General features: G+C 43.0%; 3 protein-coding genes across 4 annotated transcripts; 2 read left to right on the forward strand and 1 right to left on the reverse strand.

Moving 5' to 3' along the window:
* Window positions 1–1,045: 1,045 nt before the first annotated feature.
* Window positions 1,046–7,507, forward strand: LOC136434009 (uncharacterized). Of its 2 annotated transcripts, XM_066426658.1 has the most exons (6): window positions 2,372–2,468; window positions 2,940–2,975; window positions 4,868–4,959; window positions 5,716–5,844; window positions 6,582–6,723; window positions 6,990–7,507. In XM_066426658.1, the coding sequence occupies exons 3-5, from the start codon at window positions 4,869–4,871 to the stop codon at window positions 6,719–6,721; spliced, it is 360 nt and encodes a 119-aa protein (XP_066282755.1). In that variant the 5' UTR covers window positions 2,372–2,468; window positions 2,940–2,975; window position 4,868; the 3' UTR covers window positions 6,722–6,723; window positions 6,990–7,507. The 2 variants fall into 2 exon arrangements, with proteins under 2 accessions (XP_066282756.1, XP_066282755.1); XM_066426659.1 differs by lacking the exons at window positions 2,372–2,468; window positions 2,940–2,975 and adding an exon at window positions 1,046–1,207.
* Window positions 7,508–8,559: 1,052 nt separating this feature from the next.
* On the reverse strand, window positions 8,560–11,793 carry LOC136434008 (cylicin-1-like). Its single transcript, XM_066426657.1, has 3 exons — window positions 11,643–11,793; window positions 10,099–10,929; window positions 8,560–9,689 (listed from the first exon to the last, which is right to left on the reverse strand). The coding sequence occupies exons 2-3, from the start codon at window positions 10,852–10,854 to the stop codon at window positions 9,555–9,557; spliced, it is 891 nt and encodes a 296-aa protein (XP_066282754.1). The 5' UTR covers window positions 10,855–10,929; window positions 11,643–11,793; the 3' UTR covers window positions 8,560–9,554.
* Window positions 11,794–13,467: 1,674 nt separating this feature from the next.
* Window positions 13,468–19,620, forward strand: LOC136434010 (zinc finger protein-like 1 homolog). The gene is made up of 7 exons (XM_066426661.1): window positions 13,468–13,701; window positions 15,245–15,356; window positions 15,897–16,090; window positions 16,667–16,733; window positions 17,224–17,457; window positions 18,423–18,549; window positions 19,345–19,620. Exons 1-7 carry the CDS (start codon window positions 13,600–13,602, stop codon window positions 19,547–19,549), a joined length of 1,041 nt encoding a protein of 346 aa, XP_066282758.1. The 5' UTR covers window positions 13,468–13,599; the 3' UTR covers window positions 19,550–19,620.
* The last annotated feature ends 8,364 nt before the right edge of the window (window positions 19,621–27,984 follow it).

The raw sequence follows: 27,984 nt of genomic DNA on the forward strand, positions 1-27,984 counted from the left end.
TACTTATTTTACTTTATCCGGCCGCTACTACCATCCAAGGCTGGCCCCTTGTAATAGCAATAGCTAGTCGGGCAGCCTTGGCTGCTGTACATTGTACGTAGCCGAACAAATAAATGAATACCATCAGCGGCGTTGCGGGGGAAGTGAAGAAGACGGTCTTGCGCTAGTCTTGTTGCTTGATGGGGGGTCAGGGCATGGGTTCTCAGCGTCTCTATCACGCCATCTATCCAGCGTCGCCGTGGTCTTCCTCTTGCCCTCCACTGGCCTGACCCTCTGCTGTTGTAAGCTCTGAGGGCTGGTTGTGAGGGTGACATTCTGACTAGGATACCAAACCGTTTAATCCGTTGGTGTTCAATGTACTTTGAGACGTAGTAAGCTGTTTTAATTCACCGTTGATCGTAGCGAACGCTAATTTCCGTCTCTTTAACGGCCGTCGCCTTTTGAAACGGCCGTCGCCTTTTGAAACGGCCGTCGCTTTTTGAAACGGTCGTCGCCTTGCCCTACATTTTGTGGTTATCATGGTCTCAATTATGTATTGCTCAGAGTAAAAACCTGAATGACGGTTCAGTTTTTAAGTTATAATAAACGGCTGCAGAAAAGTGTGTATAGTGATACAGAATTCCCTTTAAGCTCGCCTAACTGAAATAAAAGGTCAAAGTGGGGAAAGCAGGTTTGTAACTGATGAAATTAGCTGGTAATTTCGTCAGCCGCGGGCTAGGTAGGGGGTGCACATACACGGTTTGCAGTGCTGGGATCGAACTTTTAATACAATGTAGCAGCACGAAAGTGCCTCTTCCGGGGCGAGACTGGGTGCAGCTTTTAAGCCTTTCCCCCGTACGTAGTACGTACTACGGGCGGGCCGGCAGAAAGAAAATGGGGCATATGATTATCGATAAGAAGGTCACAATCTTCCCCACCAACCTCTGCTTGGAGAGTATGTCGTATGACGAAACCGGCCCCTTTGTCAATGTCGACCGCACCTTCACCGCTCCCTTCACCGATCCTAGAGGAAGAATCTCAAAAGTCTTGCTCGACCAGCTAGCTCATTGTTCTGTTACAGGAGACATCACCCCAGAACACTCTCGTACGCGCTTGTGACAACACCGAAAATTGTCGCCTGTACAGAATTTCCTGTAGAACAAAATCTCCACACCAAGTAGGACTCTCCGCATAGATCCATACGCCTGTAGCTGACCACTGTTTCAAGGTAAGGGTTGCTTAAAGGTGTTCATCAGGCAATAGATGCCAGTAGGCGATAATGTAAACAGTTTATACATATGTCCACCACGATAGTGACCAACTCAGTGCGGTCGAAATCGCACGGTCAGAGACCACAACGTGCAACATTCTGCTCCAAGTCTTTCAGTTCAATGTTTAGACCTCCAGATATCACAATCGATTAAGAATAAACAGACCCTTATAAGTGTCACTTTCAAAGTTCAACAAACGTTAAGTGACCGTGAGAATAAGGTAAAGAACTCCGCTACAGGCCTTTATATTCAGTTTTTGACAAACTAGGCAGTGTGATAAGCATCACAACGATCTCTTAAAAAGTCGAAAACGGCTTTGTTGTGGAACGTGCTTCGGGCTGACCAAATGCGCATGTCTGTCAGCGATTATGAAATCGCAGTCGGATAGTAGTTATCAGGCCCCGAGTTATAGTAGGCTCTATGGGGCCTGGCAACAGCGACCCGAGCCCAATATCAACAGAAACCGAGTGTAATAGAACAGATACGCCATCATAAAACGAACTAGCAGACCCTGCTAAGGAGGCTACAACTCTCCTTCTCTTCTCATATGGTTCACAACAAAACATTTGTGGTAATCATGGTCTCAATTATATGTATTGCTCAGAGTAAGAACCTAAAAGACGGTTCGGTTTTCAAGTTAAACGGCTGCAGAAAGGTGTTTATAGCGATACAGAATTCCATTTAAGCCCGCCTAACTGATCTGAAAGGTCAAAGGGGTGAAAGCAGATTTGTAACTAACATGACTGATGAAAGTAGCAGGTAATTTTCGGCAGCCGCGGGCTACGTCGGAGGTACACATACAAGATTTGAAGTGGAGGGGTCGAACTTTAGCAGCGCGAAAGTGCCACTTGCGGTGCGAGACTAAGTGCAGTTAGAAAACCTTTTACCCGTACGTAGTATGTAGTATGGTCGGGTCGGCAGAAAGAAAATGGGGCATATGATTATCTATAAGAAGGTCACAATCTTCCCCGCCAACCTCTGCTTGGAGAGGACTAGTATGTCGTATGACGAAACCGGCCCCTTTGTTGATGTCGACCGCACCTTCACCGCTCCCTTCACCGATCCTAGAGGAAGAATCTCAAAATTCTTGCTCGACCAGCTAGCTCATTGTTCTGTTAGAGGAGACATCACCCCAGAACACTCTCGTGCGCGCTTGTGACAACACCGAAAATTGTCGCCTGTATAGAATTTCCGCACCGAGTCGGACTCCCCGCATAGATCCATACTAGGGGTGGGTACCGGTACAAACAATTCAGGTCCGGTCCAGGTCTAGGTCCAGAGGGTCAGGTCCAGGTCCGGAACTGTACCTGTACCTGATTATAGTACTGTCGCAGTACATCATATTTTGGAGAGCGAGACACACGCAAAAGTCTCCAAACGTCATGTCTGGAACGATATAATTTCTTAGGTTTGCACTTTGTCTCAAAATTATAATTATACTCTTCTCGCCGTCTGTTTACTAATCCTTTAAGTGTTTCTAGGTATGATTGACAGCTAACGTCTTCGAAAACGAAGTTAAATCTACTGTTTTGTATTTTCTTAGACCAGTTATGTGGCCGCCTGGTACTATGAATTTTCCAATCGGTCCATAGGCCGGTCCACTGATTTTATACGGACCGGTTTTTTTTGGGCCGGTCCATTAAGAAATACCGGTTTTGTACCGTTACACGGTACCGGTACCCACCCCTAATCCATACGTCTGTAGCTGACCATCACTGTTTCAAGGTAAGAGTCACTTAAAGGTGTTCATCAGCCAATAGATTTCGGGAGGCGGTAAGAAGGAGACTGTTGAACAACCGTTGAAATCGCACGGTTAGAGGCCACAACGTGCAACATTCTGCTCCAAGACTTTCAGTTCGATGTTTGGACCACCAGATATGATTAGCCTGGGTGCCATCCGATTACTACCGGGGCTTCTACACTCGCTGTCCTGAAAACAAGTTTTGTATATGTCCAGAATTTTTAAGGGAAGCGGCTAAAACCTACTTGTGCAGGCCCTGCCCTTTTCTGGTCCTTATACGTGTCACATTCAAAGTTCAACAAACGTAGAGTGCCAGTGAGCACTTATATTCCTCTTTTTTTTCTAAACTGCATTGTGATTGGCATCACAACGAGTAGAAAAGTCGAAAACGGCTTTGTTGTGGAACGTGCTTCGCGTTGACCAAATGCGCATGTCTGTCAGCGATCGTGAAATAGAACTCTTCTTATAGAGTTAAATCAAGCAACAAGAGAGACTACAGCCAACAGAATTTAAATTAGGACGCTGCGCGTCGACTACAGTATGGTTGTGAATAGATTGCAAGGAATTTTGCAAGGCGAATGAAAGAAGAATTTCTCTAGCTCTACCCAAACGTAGGGACGGAGACATGACAATTATCTTAATTTGGGGCCTACAGTCTGGTTTTGTATGCAAATCACCCGAGGGTAAAAGATGGAGCCTTAGATGGCGTCACGTCACGATCGATACTGCTGCAGAGTAATACACAACTCGGGCGAAAGAAGCAAAGCAGAGATATCTCGACGTACTGCACTCAATTGTCAACCTTTATGTCTACCAAAGAGATTTTTACCCAGATTGCGGAGGTAGTGTGACGTCATTGTCAACACAAGGCCAAGGTTTACTTACGACGCCCCTTTGCTTTTGTTTACCTGGAATTTCGAGTTCTGGTCATCAGTAATGATTGTCGTGCGTTGGTAATTTCAAACCTTTCTCTGATCTGGGGTTTTTAATTCGACAACAAATCAACTTTAAACTTCGCTTTTGTTATGTCACAGTGTAAAGTGTACAGCTTTTAATGTGTTCGTTTCGTTTAATCAACTCCCTTATAAATTTTAAAATGTTGTAATGCTTTTAAGTCATTTGAAATGCTTTTAAATTGCTGCCATGTAAAAGCAAATCAATTCAGAATTTTAATGTCTGCCAGTTTGCTTGAATAAAGATTGATTTGATTTGATTTGATTTGAAACTTGACTCGCTTGAAGTGTGTCCATATTTAGTATGGTGAATTTCAGGTCCACCTCCTCGTCAAGGACCGCACCTTTCACCGATTCCAGTATGTCAAAAAGCTGGTCCGACGAGCTCTTTAGTCCGTTCAATAAGCAGATATTGCCAGTATTATTATTATTTGCCACAGAGCATTAGCAGAACAATCTCGGATATTTCAGCTTGATAGAGGGATCTCAGAGTTACTCTTAAAGACGAATTTTGATCGCTACATCGGAGCTCTTGTATTTTGGTAGGCCGATACACGCAGGATTAACGTCGTTAAGCTAATCCTTTATGTAAAGGTCGTCGGATGACATGGTGACTCCTTTAAATGTGCGGAGAACTAGACATCAAACCGATGGCGTCCCGTTGACACTATTGTAAAAGTTGACACTATTGTAAACGTTATCTATTTATTTTTTTATTGGTTGCTTGATTGGTTGATTGGTTGATTGGTTGCGTGGTTGCGTGATTGATTGGTTGATTGATCGATTGATTTGGTGATTGATTGATTGATTGGTTGATTGATTGATTATGTATGGAGTATTAGACACAAGTCGTCAGAAAGGCATTTTTAGATAATTTACCATCTTTCTCGACCCTATTTCATCCAAACCCTTTCCGTCCACAGTATGAAGGCTGCTTTGCTGATTGCTGTCGTGCTGACATCCGTCGTTCTGGTAGAGCCCTGGTGTGTATATGCTCCCCAATATTGTCAAAAAGGTAAAGCAGTCACAGACATTCATCCTCACCTACACCGTGCGGGTTGGCAACTTTGTAGCATGAAAACAGTATTGTATGATAATGAAGTTATAAGGAACAAGTGAAGGCCAAGAACTTAGCTCATAACCCTGACACTTCACCGTGGACACTTTACCGCCAAGTTAACAGAGAGTCCTTGTAATTCAATGTCTCTTCAGAAGGTCTAATTGGTTCCAGGTCGATGTAAACACACTCCTCAAGGTTTACTTAATCATCTTATGTAACATCGAACCATTTCTTGGTCCTGTCGAAATTCCTATTTTTTGTCGTTTCACCTCCTTTAGAAATCATGCTTACTAAGATCAACTCACTATACATATAAATCGTCTATGCACGATGGTTTCAGTTGCAAATACGACAGAAATAATCTGCGAGAAGCACACTGTATGAACACACAAACTCCAAATTCACTGGCAAACCAGCGGCTAGACTTGCAAACAACAATCAGTTCGGTTTCGATTGGACGGGTCGTGTATTATCTATTTATTTATCTATTCAAACCACAAACTTACATACGCAGGAAAAGGCTGGCACCTAATTGTGTACAATTTGTTACAGTTTGTTAGCACCTCGTTCAACTGCAAGTTGGCAAGTAAATACTGCATATGGCGTCTGTCACGACCAGTGGGAAATTACCTCATTGGTCCATAAAGTTTATTTGAGCTTGACTACTTCGGGATATGACTTTGAGCACTTTTAATGTCCATCTATCCACAGGATCCAAGAAGGGGGTACAGGCTCTCCAAGATACCCGTGCTAAGTTGGAGGAACTGCTGCATGGAGCGGAGAGTGATTCCGCCCTGAATCTGATGGAGCTGTTGGAGAGGAGTGGTGGTGATCTCGATGGTGCGTATACATATAGCCTGACAAATCGCGCTCCTAGTCAGCCGGTCCTGTGACCGCCATCCCGTGGGGGTCAGTAACCTCCGGCCGAGAGCTTGTGTAAATACAGGCTACGTATACATACAACTCCTTTAATCAATGGTTTTATTTCACAAGCACAAACAATACTTCACAATATCAGAATGCAACGTACGTACGTTGCCACCTCGCAGTCATAGGCCGAATTGCGTGTACATAGCACATAACACTTCGTTAGTAAAATCGCAATGCTGGGCTCGTTGCTCGATTGGCGGGTCGCGGCTGCTGTGGTAATGCTATATTCCCTCACACAGGCATGTGGTTATAAAGTCTTCATTTCACTTCTTATGTTTGTTATCTAACCGTTACCTGTGTTTGTCGTCTGCTACAGGCAAGCTTACGTTTACATGCGTGCGTAGTCCAGTGGTTAGCGATCTTGCCTCTGGAACTAGAAGCCCTGGGTTCGATCCCGGCTGTGTCGCTCACCCGACATGCACGCTACCGTTAAAGATCGCAGTCCTTTGGACGGGACGTTAAGCCGTGGTCCACTGTTCAGTGTGCTTGTCGAAAAGAGCTAGGGGAATTTCCCCGGTACAATGAACCTGTAAATACTGTACATAGCGTCTGTCTTCCCTGTCACGACCAGTGGAAGATTAGCTCATCTGTTCATTGAGTTCATTTGAGCTAAACTGGTTCGAGATCACTTTCCTTTCTTTTTACAGGCGATGCCTTCGAGAAGAAAGTGGCAAGTCTCCAGGAGGCTGCGGCTGAGCTGGAGGAAGCGGAGGAAGATGCCGCCTTGGGTCTGCTGGAGGAGGAGCTGGAGGAGCTGGAGGAAGTCAAGAACGGTCCTGAAGAGTGAAGGTAAAGAGAACTCTTGAAATCCATGTACTGTTTTATTATACATGTACATTGGAAATGACGGCATTTTCATCCAACGAGGCAATGGAAAACCATACGGAACTGTAACGTACAGGAGACGACCAACAAGTGCACTAAGTTACTCAGAATGTACAGCGATAAAACAATAGGAAATAGACACAAAATGTATATATACATAGCAAGACGATTGGCAAAACAGGGAAGCCCTTTCTAATTAAACTGATTGCCCAACTTCTCTTTATCCTCAGGGACCCAGTGGTCCAGACTGCGGCAAAGTCTACGAGAAGAAGACCTGTAACGTTACAAGTAGAATCTAAAAGTTTTTGTCTATTGATAGTACAGCTAATTGCCTGCCTGCCTAGAGAGAGAGAGAGAGAGAGAAAGAGAGAGAGAAATGGTTTATTAAACTCGCAGCACAGGTGCTGACTTGCGGCTTCTGTACACGATACGTCCTACATATCTTATCTAGCGAGGTACTGTTGACAATAAGGTTCAACGTTTGTTTTAGATATTCATAATTGAGACAGAATGACCGACAGACAGATGAGTCTTACATTTTTCAGTCTCGGATTAAAGTGAGATATACTTTTGCGTTACTGAGGTTCCTTTTACTATATCGTTTCTTTTCATGTCATGTCTGTGCGAAAACATTTCATAAAAAAACAATGATCAATGTTGATATATTTTCTTTTCGTGATATATTTTGCTTGGCTGCTGTATGCAAAAGCGAGGTGTGAAGAATAAAGGTACTTTACGAAACTGTTAACCATGTGTTTTTGTATTGATTTAGTTGGTTTCTTGATTTGTTGATATTAGTGAAAGGGTTGACATAAGAGGTGGAGGTTACCTCACCAAGGTGTCAACCTGGAGCCCAGGTTGTAAGGTTTGATTAACTTACACCTGAACTTGTAAGGTGCAGGGTGTTCGGCCCCAGAACCCAGAGGTACTGATTTCGAATCCGGGGTTCCCTGATTTGTCCCGTTGACGTTGTGCCCTTGGAAAAGGCACTTTACACGACTTTCCTCACTTCACTCAGGTGAAAATGAGTACCTAGCTTCGGTAAGGGACGTCTCTCGGATAGGACGTTAAATGGAGGTCCCGTGTTTGAGGAGAGCCACACCTCAAGCACGTAGAATGCAGCTTGTACTCTTCAGTACAAACCTGGTGTGTTACGCCATGAGGCGGTTTACCGGGTATGCAATACAAATAAACAAACTTGCTTTTTTATTTAGACCTTTGTCTATTCATGAGAAGCTAAATTCGGCCTGCTGGCCGCTTTTCATTGAGGTCGTGAGGGGAGATGGAAGGGTCCGGCAAGATATATAACAAGGATACAGTTTACATCATGTAAAGTCCTAATAAATACATACACATATTATTCCATATACATGGTTCAAAATACATACCTTTTGATCAACTATTGATTTACAGAGTGAAAATTCGATGCTTCTTACCGAATTCAAAGTGTGTCATGGACTGTACAGCTAGAAGACAATGATGATCTAGTCAGAAGAGGACTAAAAATAGTCATGCTTTTAAGCACCGTAGTTATCACCCAAGGATTGATATGTTCAAAAAGTTCGTATTTTCCGAGAACCATAGTAGAATGGAACTCGCTGTCATCAAGTACTGTAGGAGCATCTTCACTAAGTAGCTTTAAAGAACGGTTGTAGTCAGATATACAAAGACTAGGTGTAACAGACTGATCGGTGTGATATAACCAGCTGCTGCCACGCCGCGTGCCTGCAAAGCTGGTGTGTTACGCCTAATGGCGGTTGTACCGGCTACATAGATACAGATACAGATCTAGTCAGCAAATTTTGTTTCGATCCAAATCATTGACCTTTGCATTTATTCATCATCTTTAAAAAGAATGTACTGAATGTAAGGAAGACAATGTCTTAGTCAGGAAATATAGAGGGAGGGTTTCTATAGAAGAGTCAGGGAGTAACTTCAACCTCCTCATACCCCCCCTCCTACACACACACACACAGAATGCCAGGTCTTCTCCTTGACTACCCTACTCTACAGCTTTCTCGCATACTCAAAAATTCAATTGATGGATAAACACGTCACTTAAAAGCACGTCATAACTGTCTGAGTCAACATAATTCGTTTCTAAGCATAACACATACACATATACATACACAGCTTCTAGCAAGGATTTTCATAAGTTTTTAAAACCGTGACAACACTGACAACACAAATCCTCTATGTACAAAATTCATTATCTATTCATATTGTTCGAAGTTCCTTACATATGTTTATCAGAATGTAATATTGAAAACATTTAAAGAACTACCTGCATTTTCACTGTAGGACTACTAGTACAAAAATTACCTATTACACTTGTGGGAAGACACATCTACATCTAATAATCTCATGGCATGAAGTTGATGAAACCAGTCTTGGCCAGTTGTGACCAGTCTTGGCCAACAACTATATCGATGTTATAATTATATCACACTGTATAGTCTCTGTTCTGTAATTGCGCCACGTATGTATGACTCGGCAACAGCGTCCATAAATTTGTTCAGCGTCATAAAGTCTATGTGCATATCGCATAGGGTCGCTAGGGTCCATCCGAAGAGTTTAAGTCATATCAAAGACCCCCGGTGCATCCAATCTGTACTGACACTTTTATTTTTCCTATTATGCAACATTCAATTAGGGCTCTGCCCTAGACTAATTTTTATCTTTCTCAAACTTTCTCGATGCTCGGAGTCCTTCCAGAAGAAAACAGTTTCGTTGGTTCCAGACTGCTGTAGGCTTTCCTGAGAACTTCCTTCTCGTCGTTGCCGTGGTAACGGTTGTCATGGGTAACTGGGCCGCGGGGTGTACACGCTCTCCATGGTGGACGTGGTGAAGTAGAACGGCGTTGTCAGCGTCATGTTCTGGAAGCCCGCCATCAGGTACCGCCAGCTCAGTCGCGCCGCCTTGCGGATTCTCTGTGCAAGACAAAAGACACTGACGTCACGTACAGAACAGGTGGTGTTTCAACAACTCAGAAAACGCACAGTTAAGTACACGGAGAATGACGAAAGGCACTTTCAAGAAGAAACAAACGTTGCTTCCTCTTTATCATATCACCCTGTTTATAACGGTTCCATTTATGGGGGTTGTCTGTGTGCCAATACGTCGTCATTGTGACAGCCAAATCAATCAAATGATTTGATTAAGATCAATAGATCGATCGATAGATAGATATATTATTTATTGTTTGATTGGTTTTCTAGGCATCAGATAGTTGAAACATCATTTTCTTCATTGTTCAAATGGATAGTCGAAGATTGCGGATATATATGCAACTATCAAAATATTATGTAGATAGGTGAATAAAGCTAAAAAAAATCGTACCTTTCTGATTTTCTTCTTCTTTGATTTCTTCTTTTTGATCGTCTTTTCTTCCACCACGTAGACGTCTAAGGTCTCCTGGGAGGCCTCCAGTTGGATGTACTTGGTAGACGTGGGTGAGAAGGTCACTTTCTTGCGTTTCTTCTTCCTTTCTTTCGACTTTCCTTCGACTTTTTTCGAAGAAGAGAGCGCCTCTTTCACTGACTGGGACTGTGTGGCGTTATCTGGATCACTGTTGACAGAGTTCCTTACGTTTTTGTCACACTGTGTCTCATTTTCTGCGTCACGACTGTCGGTGTGAACTTCTGCTGAAAACACTTTCTCTGTTGTCTCAGTGTCGCTCAAAGAAGTGTCCTCGCTGTCGTCCTTCGTGACAAGTCGCAGGTCCAAGTCTCGGTCCTCCCCGGGCTGTGTCCCCTCTTCCCTGTGGGAGCCGGCGGCCATGTGGCCCGAGGAGGAAGGTTCCGTCTCCCGGTCAGGCTGCCCGCCCTGCCCCCCGCCGTACAGCAGGTCTCCCACATCCAACTTCACACTGCGGCGTTTCTGTTGCTGGGATTTAACAACTGTGGTATGACTGGTCTTAAGATCAAAGTTCAGTTCTTTGTTCTCTTCAACGTCATCGCCTAAGGCTGTTATTGACTCTTCCGACTCCTTGCGAAGCGGAGGCCTTTCCTTGGACTTGGAGAACTTCTTGTACTTGTTCTTCGAGAACAGATTTCTGACCTTGAATCTGACCTTCTTTCCCGGCTTGGTCGCCATGTTTGAATGGGAACACGGCCGGTGTCGCCAGTGGCACCCCCGACTCGGGGTCAACGTCCGGAAGGTTACTGAGGACTGCATGTGAAAAGACAAGTGAGATTTAATAACTTTCTATATGATTTTTACCGCAAACAAACCCAGGATATCTTGGAAGCCCCTGGGTCGCAGTGCTGTGTTCCTGTTCACCGATTCTGCACACACAATCATGCAATCCTTCACACAGCATACGTCACCCCTTTATGATCCCTGACTGTAGAATCTTCAACCCACGAACGATTCCACAACAGTTCGAATGTCTAGCTGTATGATCGCCAGAAAGCTCTCTGGTGCAGTTTTTGCCCGAGAGGTTTGAGAGAGACACAGATTAGATTATAAGTTTAGCGATGACAAAGCATTAGGTAAGCTTCCGTATCCGTCCAGTATGTAAACACGATCTTTAAACACCTTCAAACAACTTACACATTATTCAACCCAGGGTTCCACAACAAACTACATGTCTAGTAGGTGATCAGCAGAAAGCTCTCTACTTTAGTTTTTGACTGAAAGGATCAAATTTGTACAGCGGTGACGAAACGTGGTTAAGATTCCGTATCTGACAAAATCTGACCGATATGTAAACACAAACCTTCACACAAACTACAATATTCAACTCATCGTCCCGCAACAAATATCTATTAATGATCACGAAGTCGTTGTCTTCATGAACTTGCCCCGACAAGTTTGCTAGCGACAAGGAGTTGCAAGTTCAACCAAATAAGACAGAACTTGGCTAAGCTAGACGTACGTACCTGTCGGACATGTTGGAAAGGTGCGTCAGGTGTTTACCCAGGCCAGGTGAGACAACGCTACCTGTGCTGTGATTGACAGGTTTGCTCCGCCCCCTCCCCTATCCCGGGTGGCTCGGTCACGCATGTCCAGATCTCCGCAGTATGGGCCAGTATTGACGGATCTCCAAGCAGATGTGTGGCGCCGGCTTGGTTTGCACGTATCTTTGCAGCATTGTGTACGTCTTTCCAGGCGATGAAAGAAAAAAGCGCACCACTAGAAAGAAAGCGCACAATTATGAAAAAAGACTTTTCAAAGGCTAGTCGAATCCGCACGTTTACTTAATAAGTATTGACAAGTATGAATATTGAATGGGGGATCTACCCGCATCTAGCAGATGCCGTCCGCCGTTAGCACGATAACACAATGGTGTAGAGCATTAAGTTGAAATAACAATATGGATAGCACGCCATTACGGCTTGCATACTAGTTCTTCATTTGTTTTTACTTCTCCTTGAATGAATTACTACAAACAAATATCTGCAAAGGGTAAGCAACCGACGAACACTTGAACCTGTGTTTCTCAATTAAAGGTGACCAGTTTCCGACAGGTTTCAATCAGCCTCCGTGCACATAAGTACTACTACTAGAAAGGCAACATTTGTACGATCAAATACATTAACAACATGTATCGCCCATTTCCCTCCCCTTGCAAAAAGCGACTGTTCTAATGCAAAAATGGAGGATTCCAAAATAACATTTAACTATCATAAAGTAAGACCATATATGTAATGAACATTGTAAATATCAACGCCATCCAGGCTAACGTTTGTTGTATGTCTGCAATGTTGGTATGTGAATTGAAGATTTGAATTGAAGACCAGTCAGAAATGGATCTCTCCCAATTTGAGAGCCCATTAGTAAACTTTCCAACTTTAGTGAAAAGGCTCGCCCTTAGTAATAGCCTCCGGCTAGTTGGGCAACCCTGGCATGCACATGCTGAACCAATAACTAACTTAAGTAAAGGAAAATAATGAAATGTTCGCAAGAGCTTAAAGCATGGACTAGTGAGACCACATCGCATTTGCTTAAACCAACCGTTACGTTCATCTCATTTTGGAACTGTGAAAGGACTAGCATTAAATGGCTTTGGGATATAGAAAGAAAAGACAAATTTGAAAACTCCTCTATTATTTTATATGCTCGTCATTTTATAATCGCCAGAGGGCGCTCTTGGTCGATTGATACATGACCATTGTGACCCCTGCGTGGTGAGTCCGTGTATTTACCGAAATACACATGAAGATGTTTGGAAACAAGGAGGGTAAATACATGTATTTAACGACCTTGGTGGAATTTACCGAAGTACAGTATGACGGGTGTCATCATTGAACACGTATTGCGGCGGCCGACCGAGATCGCCAAGTATTTTCTGTCTTTTTCTTGTCGCCAGGGCCATATATACATTTTTTCATGCCATATTATAGCAACCTGTGATGTTTACTCATCAAATCACCCTGTTTGTCGGTAGATCTCACCTTCCTTTGTGGGTAAATGACTCAGATACCGCTTAAAAGACAAACATTGCGTAATGTTATGTCATAACAAGATGGCATTTTGTCTGTCTTCTTCCTGTCGCCAGGGGCATAAATATTATTATCATCACATTCAGCACCAAGAGACCACGTCTAGCGATATAATAGACGTTAAACATGGACAACGACAACAACATTATTACATGCCGAAACATATCAACCTGTGGTGTTTACTCATCAAACCTTACTGTATTTCGGTAGATTTCACTCAACTTCATGTGTATTTCGTACATTTCGTGTATTTCGGTAAATACATAGACCCCTGCGCGGTGACCCTGCGCGCGGGCTCAGAGGACGTGGAACCCAGGAAGTGTGTCATACAGTTTTGGTAAAAAATAATCACTTTCTCTCCGAAACAGACGGTTTTCTACGGGTTTTCGTCAACATGGGACTCTGCAAGTGTCCTAAGAAGAAAGTAACGAACCTGTTTTGCTTCGAACACAGAGTGAACGTGTGTGAATACTGCCTGGTGTCCAACCATCCGAAGGTGAGTTTTCGTTGTGTCGCTTTTTTGTAGTCTTGCATGACATGTCGCGTCGTCTGCCTGGTTTGTCTGAGCTGTAGTCGTTCTGATGATTTGCACGTCTTCACATTTGGCAGAAATTGGGAACGCTCTGGTGCTTCGAACGCCACGTCACTTAGATTCCAGATCCTCATGATAGAAAGGACGGAACACCATTCTTTCCAAACACGCCCAAACGTTGTTATGAGTAGCGAAAATATTTGGTCTATGATATGGGAGGGAGGGAGTAGTACGATCGATGTTTTTTTGCCTTCAAGACACGACTTTCCTGCGACTGTCAATGTACAGTGGGGAATTTTTTTACAGATATCGGATGCCACAAGTATCCGACGTTATACTTACTAGTATAGTGTGAAAACGTGCATGGAATGTCCAAACATCTACAGAAGTCCAGAACATAACCTGAACTACATGTACCAAGACACGGTGTGTATGGGTTGGTCAAGTTGATGTGGAATCTTTGCCTGTTCTCCGTACATGTACATGTACGGAGAGCGAGACTCATCACTTTTTATAAGTACCATAATAGCCTTGAAGTTATAAACTCGAGAGTTGCCCTCACCCCTGCGGCACCATCCCGCTCGTCCAGACATTTGCACCCAGCAGCGTACAGTCCTTCTTCCCCAGGACAGCCAGAGAATGGAATAGCCTTCCAGCCTCCGTCGCCCTCAGTTCAACTCTCGACAGTTTCAAACAACAGGTTTAACAGGTTTAACTCCCCACCCCTCCCATTCCCAACCCCCGGTTTGTTACATCTCACATCCTCACTCCCAACTTGCAGTAGACTTCCAGTAAGTTTAAAGGCACCAAAATCTTCACCACGTTGAAGGCGGCTGCCTAAACCGAAAGAAGAAGAAGATGTGTAACATTTATACAACACTTTCCCTAAAAATGAAAGGAGGGGTGTATTCCGTAAGATGTAAGAGTTCCACAGCTGCAGCAGTAATACAACATTGCCTCTGTCCTTCCAACAACAGCTGCACAGGAAATCTACTCCCTGCTGCATATCCCCATAACCAATACATGTACAAACATAATTTTTAGTACCGATAGGCTACATGTTATGTGCATCATTATATTTCAAAATGATGAACAAAGTTGGACCACAGAGGGATCCTTGAGGTACATGTGCACCAACATTGATGCTGTATACGTAGTAGGCTTTGAGTTTGATGGCCCTACCAATAATTTCCAAAACCTATCACAACCTGCCCCGCAAGACCTCGGAGAATATCGCATCTGGGTGGATCATATATAGATCAAAAGTTGGGCCAAGGTCAGGTCCTTGTGGAACATCAACATTTCAACATAATGCTGATTGTGATTGTCTAACCATTTACGTGTACAACACCTGACAACCTCCTCCAGAGAAATAAACTCAGCTGGGAAAAGACTTTGAATTTTCCTTTCAGAAACGTTCTCACTGTAATTGTGTAAACCACTACTACCGGTTGGGGCATTAGGGCAGTCACAACCGTGTTTGACGTGCGTGTTGTTCTGTCCCCAGTGCATCGTGCAGTCCTACCTGCAGTGGCTACAGGACAGCGACTACAACCCACAGTGCAGCCTGTGTGGAGGGGCCTTAGCAGACGGAGACGTCGTCAGACTTATCTGTTACGGTGAGTCACTGCAGCTGGTAGAAGCCATATAGATATTGACATCTATAAATTATAGTATCTTTACCCTCCATTACACATGATGTAGACATCTCCCACTAGTGCCGTTTGTCTTTGCACAACTGTTTCAATTGCAAGTCTTGCATCTAATTTTTATCTTGTTACAAGATAACAATTTTACGTTATGCATGTCACATGTGACAGTTTTGTTGTTTTTTTCTTTCGCATAAGCAGTAGACCACCTTTTGGCGTAACACACCAGTTTTCTACAGTAAGACTGCTGTGTAAGACTAAGACAGGAATATTTTCTGCTAGGCCTGTAAAATCAATTTAAAAATCTGTGTAGAACTGTAGCAACTTGAAAAGGCTGCTACACAGTAACATTTCTGTTTCCTGTATCGTGTTACAGATGTGTTCCACTGGTCCTGTCTGAACAGCTATGCCCAGAAGCTGCCGGCCAACACTGCGTCCGCAGGCTACACCTGCCCCAAGTGTGACAGTGGAGTCTTGACTAACATTTCTGTTTCCTGTATCGTGTTACAGATGTGTTCCACTGGTCCTGTCTGAACAGCTATGCCCAGAAGCTGCCGGCCAACACTGCGCCCGCAGGCTACACCTGCCCCAAGTGTAACAGCGGAGTCTTCCCCCCACCCAACATGGTATCTCCCGTGGCGGACGAGCTGAAGACGTGGCTGTCACAGGTCAACTGGGCGCGGGCCGGGCTGGGGATGCCACTGGTAAGGCTCCGTTTGTTGGTTCTTTCGGTTTCTGGATTTTTCCTTGCCAAGACAATCAGGGCAACGTTATGCTTTCAAGGGGATACCTGACTCAACCTTGACACTAATTCTAATTCTAACCTAATTCTAACCTTTTAATATACAGATCTTGCTCAGTGTCACAGTCACTGACGAGAACTTTCTGGACTTTTTGTTGGCAAGACGTTTGATGAGAGCAACGTTATGCTTTCAAGGGGATGCCTACCTCAACCTTAACCCATATTCTAATTCTAACCTAATTCTAAACTGCTGATCTACAGATCTTACTCAGTGTCACTAGCTACACTGACGAGAAGAAGTCAATGCTATCTGAAATGTCTGACCATTTGAGTAACAGTAACTGTTAAGTTGCGTAATTCTAACATACCCTAACCTAAACCATGACCATAATGCTAACAGTAGAAATTTAGCAACAAACAATGATTTGTTGGAATCAATGGTTTGATCAACTCACACCAGGACAAAATACAGAGAGATAAATTGAGATATTTGTCATTTTGACTTAAGTATTGATTTCAAGTTTGTTTGTCCCCACAGATAGAGGAGCACATACCTAGTACAGTACAAGAGACAGAGAGAATAGAAGACTTACCCGCCACCACTGGTGAGTATGGATAAACAGAACTATTTCTGCTGCTGTCTGAAATTCTAAATATAGTAGGGAGAATTATGTCAAAAAGGCAATTTTGCATGTTGACTAATTAGGCAGGGCATGAATTGGTTGTACATGTAGCTTGATTATTTAGTTTTCACAAAGAAAAGGACAGCTTCCCCCCCCCCCCTCCCTGTGTAAGAAAAACTGATGCAGGCTTGTCTGGGATCATCATCAGTCTTCAGTCTCATTTACTGTGTCTTAGATAAGAAAAGCATATCCCCAGCATCATGAATTTGCAGTGGAGAGATCACTGCTAAAATCATGAAAATAAAACCACCCATCGCGAGAACATTTTAGAATTTACAATAACTGTATACACTACTCCAGAGAGAAGATGCATGTTAATGACCACAGGAAGAATAGCTAACAGAAATGTCAAGCTAATTGTAGATTCAAATAAAGGCAAAGGTAACGGTGCCCTTATTTTCCCCCTGCACAGTTAGAACAGATGCAGACATGTCGGGCATGGTTGACCCTACCTACCTGCAGACCAGACCCAACGGCCCCGCCCACGGCAACAGCGCCGTCACCGACCACACCCGGCAACAGCAGAACAGCTTCAGCCCCGCCCACAGCAAGCCGGCAGCCTCGACCAATCACAAACCTCCGCACAGCACGGCCATCAACATGTCCCACCTCCAGACGCCCGCAGGGTTCTCTCCCGGAGCCAATGGTGAGTTGGGTGTTCTGTATGACAGTCAAACCTGCCCAAGAAGACCACTCGGGGCGCTGATAGAATCTGGTCTGTGTGGACAGGCGGTCACTTTACATAGAATCTAAATGCTTGTGTCAATGGTAAAATTATGTAAGGGACCAACTAATAGTGGTAACAATGGCCTGGCTGTCCTTGTTTAGTCACTTGTAAAGGCTTGACTGTATGATCCGGTATTTTATGTCATGCCTGGGCCTGATATGGGTGTTCCGGACCGTGTGATAACTATCCGGATCACATAGGGTTCGGGAGTGTTATTACACAGGCTTCCATAGAATATTTCAAATGCATTTCGAGCGCGCCGGTTGCGCCGCCGTCGGAAATTCGAATACCGGATTCGGAGAATAGAATCAATGTTGTTACGGTTTTGTGTTCGAGGACACAAAACTCCCTCAACTTCTGGCGCATTCAGCATTGAAATCATCTGTTTTCTCTGGTGGGTATGACCAAGGTATGACATAAATAAAATACAACACGTTGTATTCCGCATCACTCTTTGTCCCAGCCCCCGCCACCCCCCCACATCCCCCACCCCCCCCGCGGGTCGGATCGCCCTACCGGCCTACGATCCAACTCGGGTGATACAGAATACCCCGTGTTGTATTCTATACGTATACCTGGTGAACAGTCTCATGCCGTAATACACCAGTTCTGTACTTTGGTAAGTTTCGCAGGAGGCTGACTTGTCTAAGCTATAGCACACCTGGATATACCCATATTGGAAAGTGTGAATAGTCTTTTTTGTATTTCTTTTTGGTGCCAGAAGTGGGGCTCTCCTGTTGACAAACTACAGTTTTAAAAAAATAATGTGAAAAGTACGCAATACAGCCTATGGCTGTGAGGTACTTCATATTTTTCGATCACAATGACCAAATAAAACCATTCATTCATTCATTCATTTGCCTAATCATGACTGCTCTTTCCAGACACCTACTCCCCCAGGAAGCTGTTCGACTCCACAAAGGACGACGAGCTGAGGAACACGTCGTTTGACCACGACGAGAACAAGTACAAGCGGAGATCGGCGCTGAACTGGTTCTCAAGATGGTTCAAGTAAGTCCGCTTTCATCACCTTCTACTCTCTGTTGTTGCTGAACATACAGCAAAATTTTACCGTTGAGTCATTCCGCGCCAGGCTGGAGGCCTGCCCACCTTAGCCTGGGACCTCCTCCCCCCCTACTTTGCCCCTCGCGGGGTTATTTGGGGTTGTTGAAGTTGAAGTGCATCATCTCTTTTATATCATGATATCCTCATTTCTACTGTAACTTTGAAGCATTATTTTTAGAGATGTTTTTCTGAAAATTAAAAGATTTTCCAAAGTGATATTGTCTTCCCCACTCAAGGGTGACCAGTATTTCATTTCCAGTTTCTGTCACTTAAAATCCGCATCCTTTGTTGTTACATTTGATATCAAGGCCCAATTTACACTGTTCATCGACCGATGAGTGACGAAAATTGTATCCGTATGACCTACGACTTTGTACTTACAACTTAATCTATGATGAAGAAGAATGATTTTGAAAAAAGATAAACATAGTTACACAAAACTCACAAAATATGTATTACTTACATGTATATATCAATGAATGAATGAATGAATCATTGTGATCAGGTATGAAAAGTATAATGTCTATTAAACCATCTTGAACATATATTCTAAAAGTATTCTAAAATCACAATTAATGTAAGGGTTAACCTTGAGCATATTGAAGTAACCATTTGGCACCCAATTCTCTATAGGTTACAGAGTTAGGCAGCAGGGAGAAGGTTTAAATGGATAGATAAGCTTGGGTTTACAGTACATATACACAGTCACAAATTTTGCTCGTAACTTCTTCCCTCCATCAGATCCGTGGCGGGGACGCAGAAGAAGGACCCTGACGCGAACCTGAAGAGGTTCATCGTGATGATGGTGCTGGGACTCATCGCGTTCCTCACCTTCATCGTCATCATGACCCGGGTCGGCAGGGCGGCCGCCGAGAACGACCCCTTCCTCGACCCCATGGCCAACCCCAACATCAGGGTGGCCCACGACATCGACATCCCACAGTGAAAAAAGACTCTTCTCTCACTCAGGCCACACCAATTTAATTTCTTGGTTAACGGATTTTTATTTTCAAAAAAAAAAATTTTAGAAAAATAAAATCATGAAAATAGAAGGCGGGGCTAGCCTTCTGTTTCATGATTTTTTTTTTCAAAATTTTTTTTTCTTGGAAAATAAAAATCCGCTAACCAGGAAATTAAATTGGTGTGGCCTCAGCCTGAGTCTTCAGAAGCAAAGTTGAGCTGTAATTTACAACAAAAAGATTGAACTTAGACTGGAGTTGGACAGTTCAAACTTTGGGTTAGTCCAGTCTTTTTGTTGCAAATTACAATTCAACATCAGGCTTGCACACAACATGGGTCACCTGGAAGTCCCCCAGTGAAAACTCTTTTCTCACTTTTGGATACACAACAACAATCAATTGGACATTTAGTTTTCTTCTTGGGTACGCAACCTTATTTTATTCCTCTACAAACATTTTGACAGTCTGTCTATCTATGTCACAATAGGACAAGTTTACTTTGCATCGATAAGATAAGTTTGTTCTACACGGATGAAGACAGCATACAGACTGTCAAAACATTTGTAGAGGTAGAAAATAATAAATACAGTTCAACGTTACTTCAGAATTATTACGACCAACGTAGATGAACTTTGAGGCGAAGACTGAAACTTCATCGGTGTTGGTAGAAATCATCATGAAGACAAATTTTACACTGGGATTTCCAACATAAATGAAAATGGATTTTGATTTTCAACTGCACAACACCAGTTTTGTAAAGGTTGGATGAACGCACTGCTCAATCTGCATAAAGTTAATTCACAGAAGCTGTGGAGTGATTCACTCATTGCCGGTGCTTTACAGATAAGTTCCTGTTCTTTTGTGTTAGATATATTACTTCATGTTATTAAAGCTAAGACCTGCCTTCACATGTTAGATATGGATCTGTCAGGCAGTCAGCTTAGTCTTTTGTGTTGGAAATTACAGTGAAGATCTTTGACTTGGTATGGCCAGAGGGATGTCAAGGAGTTTTACTTTATTTCTGCCTGTCACTTGTATGTTAGAAAGTCAGCATTGCAAGTCTACACTAGTGAAACCATAGCAACCTCTGTTTAGGCCACACCAATTTATATCTTTGGTTCTAAAGCATCGTATAGTAAAAGCCGTTAGCACAAAGTCATAATGAAAACCAAGGGCACGAAAGAAAGCTTGGATCTGACTATAGTCACTCCCTAAAACTGAGTGAACCAAAACATGAATTTTGCTTCCTGGCTCTGTTTTAATGTTGATTTTCAGTTTAGCATATTTTTTTTTACATCCGACCAAGAACTAAGAAAGTAAATTGGTTTGGCCTTACATACAGAAGCCTCTAATTGTTAATTTTCTCTATACAGTGGACTTTTTTTCATTCATTAACTTGGCAGGTGGAGGTTGGTTGGAATCATGGGAACGAGCTGGTTGGAAATAATACATTTCCTTATTCTAGAAAGGTTTTGTTTTTTTACTTTCAGCCTCAAAGTTAGTTAAACAAAATGTACTTGTTTTGACGCAGAAGCTAAGGTTTTAAAAGTAGAAGGTTTTTGTAGAACGATTAGAATGAAAAATGCCTGTTGAATAATCCAAGAACGCTAGGTCTGATTTTTTGTATGCGTAAAATACATGAAATGCAATGAAATGACATGTATTCAGCTGTAATGGTATGATATTATAATTTAAGATGTAATGTTTGTTAGCTTCTTGTACTGAGTATTTTTAGAAGTTCTCATGTGGAGAATCCCCCCCCCCCTTTTGCTCTGTAACTAAACAGACTGGTCCAAAGCTGCTTATTACTGTTAGAGTGTAAATACTGTATATATTACATTGTCTATATTAGCACAGCAGATCGTGTACATGTAGCAGCACCTCAACTGGAGTTTAATGTGCAATTTAGGAAAATACCTGTAATGGCTCCCCCTGATTTTGAATTGGTTCTGCCCAGAATAATGGCTAAAAGTGTCAAGAAAGGTTCAGATTGGAAGATACTACTTTAAGACAGGTGGGTGCAGCATTGGCTGTTCTCAGGTCCTGTCATAGGGTCCATACCCGGAGTTTAGGCCACGCCAATTTATCTGCTTGGTTTTCATCCGACATTTAGGAATGAAAATTTAAAAAGAGGCTATGCTGAAAATAGGAACTGGGGGGAACTTTGACTATGGCTAGTCAGATTACCTTAAATGCAGAAATGTTTGGGGTGGTTTTATGGTCGCGGTTTTCACGGTGAACTCTTTATAGCGAACTTAAAACCACCCCGAAAAGCCGTTCCATTGTGTGACTGTATCGCTAATATTGCTTCAAACGCGTTCTCAAAACCACCGCGAACACTCCATTTTCTCCCTACTGTGCCATTAAGTCCCCTCGAACATTTCTGCATTTACAGTATAATGACTGAACGTGTGTGTACCAAGGTACAGACTTCACCATCAGGCCACACCAATTAATTTTCTTGGTCAACGGATTTTTAGTTTAGAAAAAAAAAAATTAGAAAAAAAAAATCATGAAAACAGAAGGCTGGCCCAGCCTTCTGTTTTCATGATTTTTTTATCTAAAACTTTTTTTTGTTGGAAAAAAAAATCTGTTAACCAAGAAATTAAAGTGGTGTGGCCTCAGGTTCTGTTTCCATGGTGATCTTCTAGTTCAGCACAATTCTTTTATCAATCCAAGAACCAGCTGATTTGATTGGTGTGGCCTTTACTTTATGATTGACAGTTTGGGTCGAAGGTCACTTGCGATGACTGCGAACATCCTGGTACTGTGTTTATCTGAACTTGTCATGACCTTGGATGTAACAGCCAATGAGACTGTTTGCGAGATTTAAATAATGTAAACAATGATGTTACCATAAATATTAAACTAAAGATTGTTGATCATAATGATTGAACATTGTATAAGCCACAACTGGAAAGTTCTGACGGTATTAAATAATGTTATATGTTCTCCTCTCGTGTTGTGTATGGTTTACGCCCTGTTTTTAGTTTTCGTCATTTGTCTGCTCATTTCAAGGGTTACTTCTCGCTACATTTTGTATTACTGCCAAGTATAAGAACTGCAACCCTTCCCAGTAGTGTGTGTTGAGAGAGCGACAACAGTCAGGATTTGAATTCCCATACTTTAGATTCAAAGGGAGTGTCACTAGCCACTGGACTATACACACCACATATAGCAGTCTGCATTATGTTTATTTGTATTGCATACCTGGTAAACTACCTCTTGGTGTAACACACCAGGTTTGTACCGAAGAATACAAGCTGCATATCTGGACAGATTTATTTGATCCACTCATACCGGGATGGACTCCTATTCGATAAGTGTGGTGGGTTCTTTATGCTCGAGGCGTGGCTCTCCTCAAACACGGGACTGTTCAAGGGATGTACCTAGCCGAAGCCATGTACTCATTTACACCAGAGTTGAGTGAGGAAATTGGTGTGAAGTGCCTTTCCCAAGGGCACAACATCGGGATCTGTCAGGGATTCAAACTCAGTGCCTCCAGGTTCCGAGTCAACAACCCTAACCACAAGGCCATATGTAACCTGTAGTACGCTGACATGAAAGTATCTCAATGTAGGTTTAGACACACCAATTCAGCCTCTCAAATTCGCCTGCACCTTATTCAATCAACGTCCACGTTTTCATTTTATGCGGGAAAATTGTTTTAATTTCTGTTAATCTTACCAGAAAGGTCTGAGTAGTATGGCACAAGGTGTAAAAGGTATCAGGGAGTAAACAACCTGCTCGGTGTTCATATTCAAATTGGCAGATGCAGACAATTAATACATACGTACAACCAAGTGTATTTCTCAGTTAAAATTTTCATGCACATTTCGACCTACAAACGTTGTGCATATTTCCTTCCAAATGTTGGGTAGCAAATGGTGATTGCAGAACAATTCACAACACAAAGAAGACCATGCAAGTCTGTGACAGTTTGAACAACAAGCCAACCATGATTATTTATCATTATTAATGATAATATTCAACTACCCAGCTTCAGACAATCAACACCACCCTATAAGTACGACTAATCTAAAATAGTTCGTCACACTGCATTGCGGATCAGCTACCGAAGGGCGTATCCTTCCCGCACAGCAGCAACAGGGCACAGAAAGCCGTTCGTACCTACTGAAGATATTCTGACTTGACTGAAAGGTACGTTTGGATCAACCGTAAGGTAAGTGTTCCCCACATGGGCAGGCAGCTGAGATAGGTCAAGTGCCTTGTAGTGTACATATGCACCCCAAAAGATGTGGATTCCTTCACAGCCTTGAACATAATTGTAAACTCCATGTCAGAGGGGCGGTCCAAGCTTCTCAAAAGCACCCTTAAGCCGGCGTCACAATTCATGCGAGCGTCGGCCGAATTTGTAGATCGCCCGAAGCTCGTCAAATTTCAAAATCGCCCGAGCGTCGACCGTATTTTCCAATGAAAATCTCGGGCGACGTCCGTCGTACACTAAAAATCCCCCATGAGATGGTGCCATCTCTTGGACATGGACGAAGTCAGAATCGACTAACCTTGTAAAAGGCCAATATTTGGATCAACTTTTATTCCTAAAAATCGCCCGAAGCCCACGTAATCGACAGGACGTCGGCCGTACTTCGGCCGAAAATGCACATTTGAAGCACGCTCCTCCGCAGCGTCCTAATAAACAGCACTATTCCAACACTGAATGCGTGTACGAGTCTTTTCTGGAATACATTATACGCATGAGCGCTAAGTGGCGCGGCGCCTGGGTTCGTCGCACAGACGGTCCTGGGAAAGAGATCGTATTTTCCGCCAATAGCATACTGGGAGAAGCAAACTGTCCTGGGAACGTGTTGATTATTGGCGGGGGAGAATGCCAAACTCCCTTCCGTAGCAAACTCCCTTCCGTGGCTAAATCCCTTCCGTGACATAACTCCCCTTTGTGACGGGGTATCTTAACAGCGCCAACAATAAGGTACTTTGTAAATCTTCGTTTCTCAGAACGTATCACCATTGTACAGCATTTTACCCCCCAAAATCGTCAACTTGCGTCTTGTTTTAGGCCGTGCTAGTTAGAAGAAATAACGGTTAACTGTAGATGATCGCCCATTCTGGCTTACTAATTCTGGCGTGCACACATAGTTAACTATTCTGAGGATCTGTCAAGAACAAACAAAACAAAAGAAAACAGACAGCTGTGAATTCTAAAAAGTTTATTTTGTTGAGCTTGATCTGACATAAATTTATTTCTAAGCCCACGATTTAAACCTATGGCTTCTCCGGGGCGCTGGGTACGAGCGTGCATTTGAAGCTCGCCAACACGTCGGCCGAGCTGAATTTCTTATTTGTGACGGGGGCTTTATCAAGGCACATTTGGTCACATACACAAGAATCTGACATTTTTGAAAGCAAGAAATTCCTGCAAACGGTGTAAGAAAATTCAGTTAAGTCGGTAAAGATATATGTGTACCATGTTTTTATGAATTTCAAAATAAATGTCTAGTTTGTTAAGAATCACTCAAATTTGGCTCGCTTGAATTTTTTACATTAACGTCATACGGTCTTTGGGTCTAGACAGGAAAATTTACCAAATTGCGAGTGCGTGTATTTCATGCCCATGTGATGGAATGAAATTACCACATATACATGAATGTAATGTGCCATGCCTTTCTAACCATACAAGACCACCAAAAATACATTGTGTTGAAATCCTACAGAGCCAACATTACTCGGTCGTACAATTGTAGTTGTCAAATATTCGACACCGTTTTCTACTTTTTTCTATTTTCAACATGCTGCCCCATCCAACTTGTATTTTCTGAGCGCCAGTTTTATGTCTTTAGGTCTTTGTTTTTTCTTTACGCCATTATTGTTAATTCATATTAATTGTTTAAATGTTTCTCTCGGAGTCTTATAAGCCCATATGGGCTGGGCGACTTAAGGTTGCTCGACACGTTAATAAGCCATTCATTCATTCTGTCATTCAGTCATTCATTCATTGTTTACTTGGACCTTCCACAAGAAATGAATGGCGTAGTAAAACACCATTGCAAGCTGCAACCCTAGACAATATTTAGTGAAAACATTCTATGATTTAAAGATAAGATGACGTGTAAAGTGTGTGTATGGGGGGGGGGGGGGGCCCAACACTTAACGACAGGCAGTAAATTTCTAGCGAGGTCCAATCAAATGGCTGTTAGCAGGTCACCGAACGTCACCGACAATTGGCCAATGACGGCCAACAAAGCAAGTCCTTTAAAATGCAAAGTAGGCAATTAACGCCAATCTACTGGCACGCGATGGGCAAGAAGGAATATTTCACACCCTTTGTCCGTCGATTACTGGTTCATTGTTAATAGCGGCAATACATTACGAAGTAACTTTTCGTGTGACTTGCAGCACATGACTTTTAATCCTGCTTATGTAGAGCAGAACTACGCACTGAACAAGTTTTAAACATCGACACGACCTGACTACACAACGCCTTATATTTGATAATGCAGTATAGCCATAACGCCACGCTTCGGAGAGAGCATTTTGGTATCTTTAGCATGGTTAAAGTTCTAAGCTGTAGCACTTCGTATCATGCATTTTCTTTAAATTTTATATTATACATAATATAATAAACAAAAGCGGGTTTATCGGCTCTTTTGAATAATGCCATATGCCTGCGACTGGCTCATCCCAGCGTCATGGCCGGTGAATCAAAGACGCGCCGCTGTCGCACTCTGGATTCGTTCTTAGGTGACTTTGCCGGAAAATCCGTTCAATGTCTTCTCACGCCGGCAGTCGGTGATTTGGGGCCCCACAATGTGCCACAAAATCCTGACCCAAGACTAGCTTGGACTTGATTTCCCTCCATTTCTGTACGCGGCCCGTCTTTGAGAACTTGCTTTTGGTGGGAAATGTTGGGTCGACTCGAAGACTTTCACCCTCGTCGGGATCTATTCCCTCCCGCAATGACCGCTCTATTAGCGCTAGTGCAGCGCCATTGAAGCTGTAAAACTTCATCTCTTCAGTCTCTTCGCGTTTTGGTGGTGAAAGTTAACTTTACAAACTGATAGATCTAGATCTAGATGTATACGTATGGAAGTAGTGGGAATAACAATTCAAAGGCGCTTGGTTTGAGTTGATGACATTTACATAAGACCAGGGGTGTTAACAACCCAAAACTCGACCGTCATTGGCTAATTGTCGGTGACGTTCGGTGACCTGCGAGCAGCCATATGATTGGACCTCGCTAGAAAGTTACTGCCCGACATTTAGTGTACACGGGGGGGGGGGGGGGGGGAGTAACGGTCCAGCTGTTTAAAGGTATCTCAGGATGCTCCTACAGTGCTTAGTGGCAATGACTCCCACTCTACGATTCTACGATAGCTGTATCTGTATGTATATGTATATGTATATGCATGTGCATGTGCATATGTATATGTATGTGTATGTGTATATGTATATGTATGTGTATGTGTATGTGTATGTGTATGTGTATATGTATATGTATTTGTATATGTATATGTATATGCATATGTATATGTATATGTATATAGCCGGTATAACCGCCCTTCGGCGTAACACACCAGCGTCACAGACACGCGGCGCGACAACAGCTGGTTTACGCTGAACGGCCTGTCACACCTAACTTATGCACACCTACATAGCTGTTAGCATTGTTTTTGTGATGGAAACCACAGCTCAACCTTGCTTCAGTTCATGATCAGTAGGGGGGCTAGGGTACCGTTTCCCAAAAATGAATTTTGAGCCCTGAAACAGTATTTTTACATTCTGAATCAAAGTTCAACTGTAATTGCCAACAAAATGGGCAGTGGGTTGCTCATTCATTGACAAAGACAAAGTTGACAAAGTCGAAAATTTGGGTAAGTCCAATATTTTGTGTTGGCAATTACAGTTAAACTTTTATTCAGAATGACTTCTACCAACACAGATGTATTTTTACATGTTGTGAAACTTTCAATGACGTTGGTCTGGGACATCTGCATGCTAAGTTAATTGTTTCGGTCAGGTGGAATAATTCCTGCACATTTTTCTCTTTAGGTGCCAAGATGGGGGACAAGCTGAGGCACGTGCTGATTTTGCTTCTCATCATCCAGAAGGAGCCCGTATTACCAGAAGCAGGGTGCCGATGTTTAATATCCTCACGCTGCATCATAAGGCCTAGGTGGGTTACACCACGAACTCCTTGCTGCAACTGCGGCGGGCTGGGCCTAAGCAACATACCCCAGAACATTCCAGAAAACATTGCCTTCTTATATTTTGGGAATAATCAGATAACCACATTTCCTCAGAACCTCCCGAAATCCATCGCTCACTTGGATTTGCGAAGTAATCAGATAACCTCTATTCAGCCGGATGCATTGTCAAACCTACCCCAGCTTGAAATATTGACCCTGGACAAAAACAGGATATCTAATATTGAGCCTCATGTGTT

The sequence above is a fragment of the Branchiostoma lanceolatum genome, chromosome 4 (genome assembly GCF_035083965.1).
Source record: "Branchiostoma lanceolatum isolate klBraLanc5 chromosome 4, klBraLanc5.hap2, whole genome shotgun sequence".
Taxonomy (NCBI): domain Eukaryota; kingdom Metazoa; phylum Chordata; class Leptocardii; order Amphioxiformes; family Branchiostomatidae; genus Branchiostoma; species Branchiostoma lanceolatum.